The 750-nt window shown below is 22.9% G+C and overlaps 1 protein-coding gene across 1 annotated transcript in view; it reads left to right on the top strand.

The window, feature by feature from the left end:
* Positions 1-267: 267 nt before the first annotated feature.
* LOC108730438 (Cytochrome P450 4d1) overlaps positions 268-750 on the top strand; it is a gene marked incomplete at its 5' end in the record, with an annotated part of 9,989 nt that continues 9,506 nt past the window's right edge. Inside the window, one exon of the mRNA XM_018460142.1 lies at positions 268-456. Within this exon, the coding sequence (XP_018315644.1) occupies positions 268-456 (189 nt within the window). The remainder of the gene's footprint in view (positions 457-750) is intronic.

Raw genomic sequence — 750 nt, 5'->3', positions numbered from 1 at the left:
TCTACATGTAGACTCATAATTTAGCTATTACTTTTGTTTAATAAATTTTAATTTCACCGATTCTTTGTATTTACTTATTATTTTCATTAATATTTACTTTCATATCACATTTTATTTATATTACTTATATTTTCTAATATTATTTAATGATATTAAACTTTAACGCCATAAATTTCTTGGAACATTCCTTTATCATAATATGACACCTCTTTTATTATCATGATATTGCTTATTATATTTTTACGTTGTTGGTTATAATTTTTTCAGAATCCATATGGAGTCGAATGAGAACAATGACTGCACCAACATTTAGTTCATTTATGTTGCAAAATTTTTTTAAAACGTTTGTTGAAGAATCTTTAGCACTTACATGTGAATTAGAAAAAGTTGGATTAAATGAAAATGAAATTATTCATGTAGAATATATATCAAATTATGTTTGGAGAATTGCCTGTGGTAAGACTATATAATTCGATACAAATTATATATTATATTACAAAAATATTATATTTTACGTGTAACAAATGAAAATTTAAATTTTGTTTAACTTTTTGATTTTATAAGTCTTTTTGATAAACTAACATTATAACAATTTTATGTTATTAATTATACCTTTTATGTATACTATTAATCTGAAGATAAAAGTGCAAAAATCCGAAAATTTTTTACAAAATTATCTTTTAAGATATTTTAATAATAAAATTTGGTAAATCTCCTGATATGCCCCTTTGCAGGGGGAAGGGGGGGGGG

The sequence above is a fragment of the Mycetomoellerius zeteki genome, unplaced genomic scaffold (genome assembly GCF_001594055.1).
Source record: "Mycetomoellerius zeteki isolate Tzet28-1 unplaced genomic scaffold, Tzet1.0 scaffold92, whole genome shotgun sequence".
In the NCBI taxonomy this organism is placed as follows: Eukaryota; Metazoa; Arthropoda; class Insecta; order Hymenoptera; family Formicidae; genus Mycetomoellerius; species Mycetomoellerius zeteki.
Note: the sequence above shows the minus strand (reverse complement) of the source record. Positions and strands in the feature narration are given on the sequence as shown.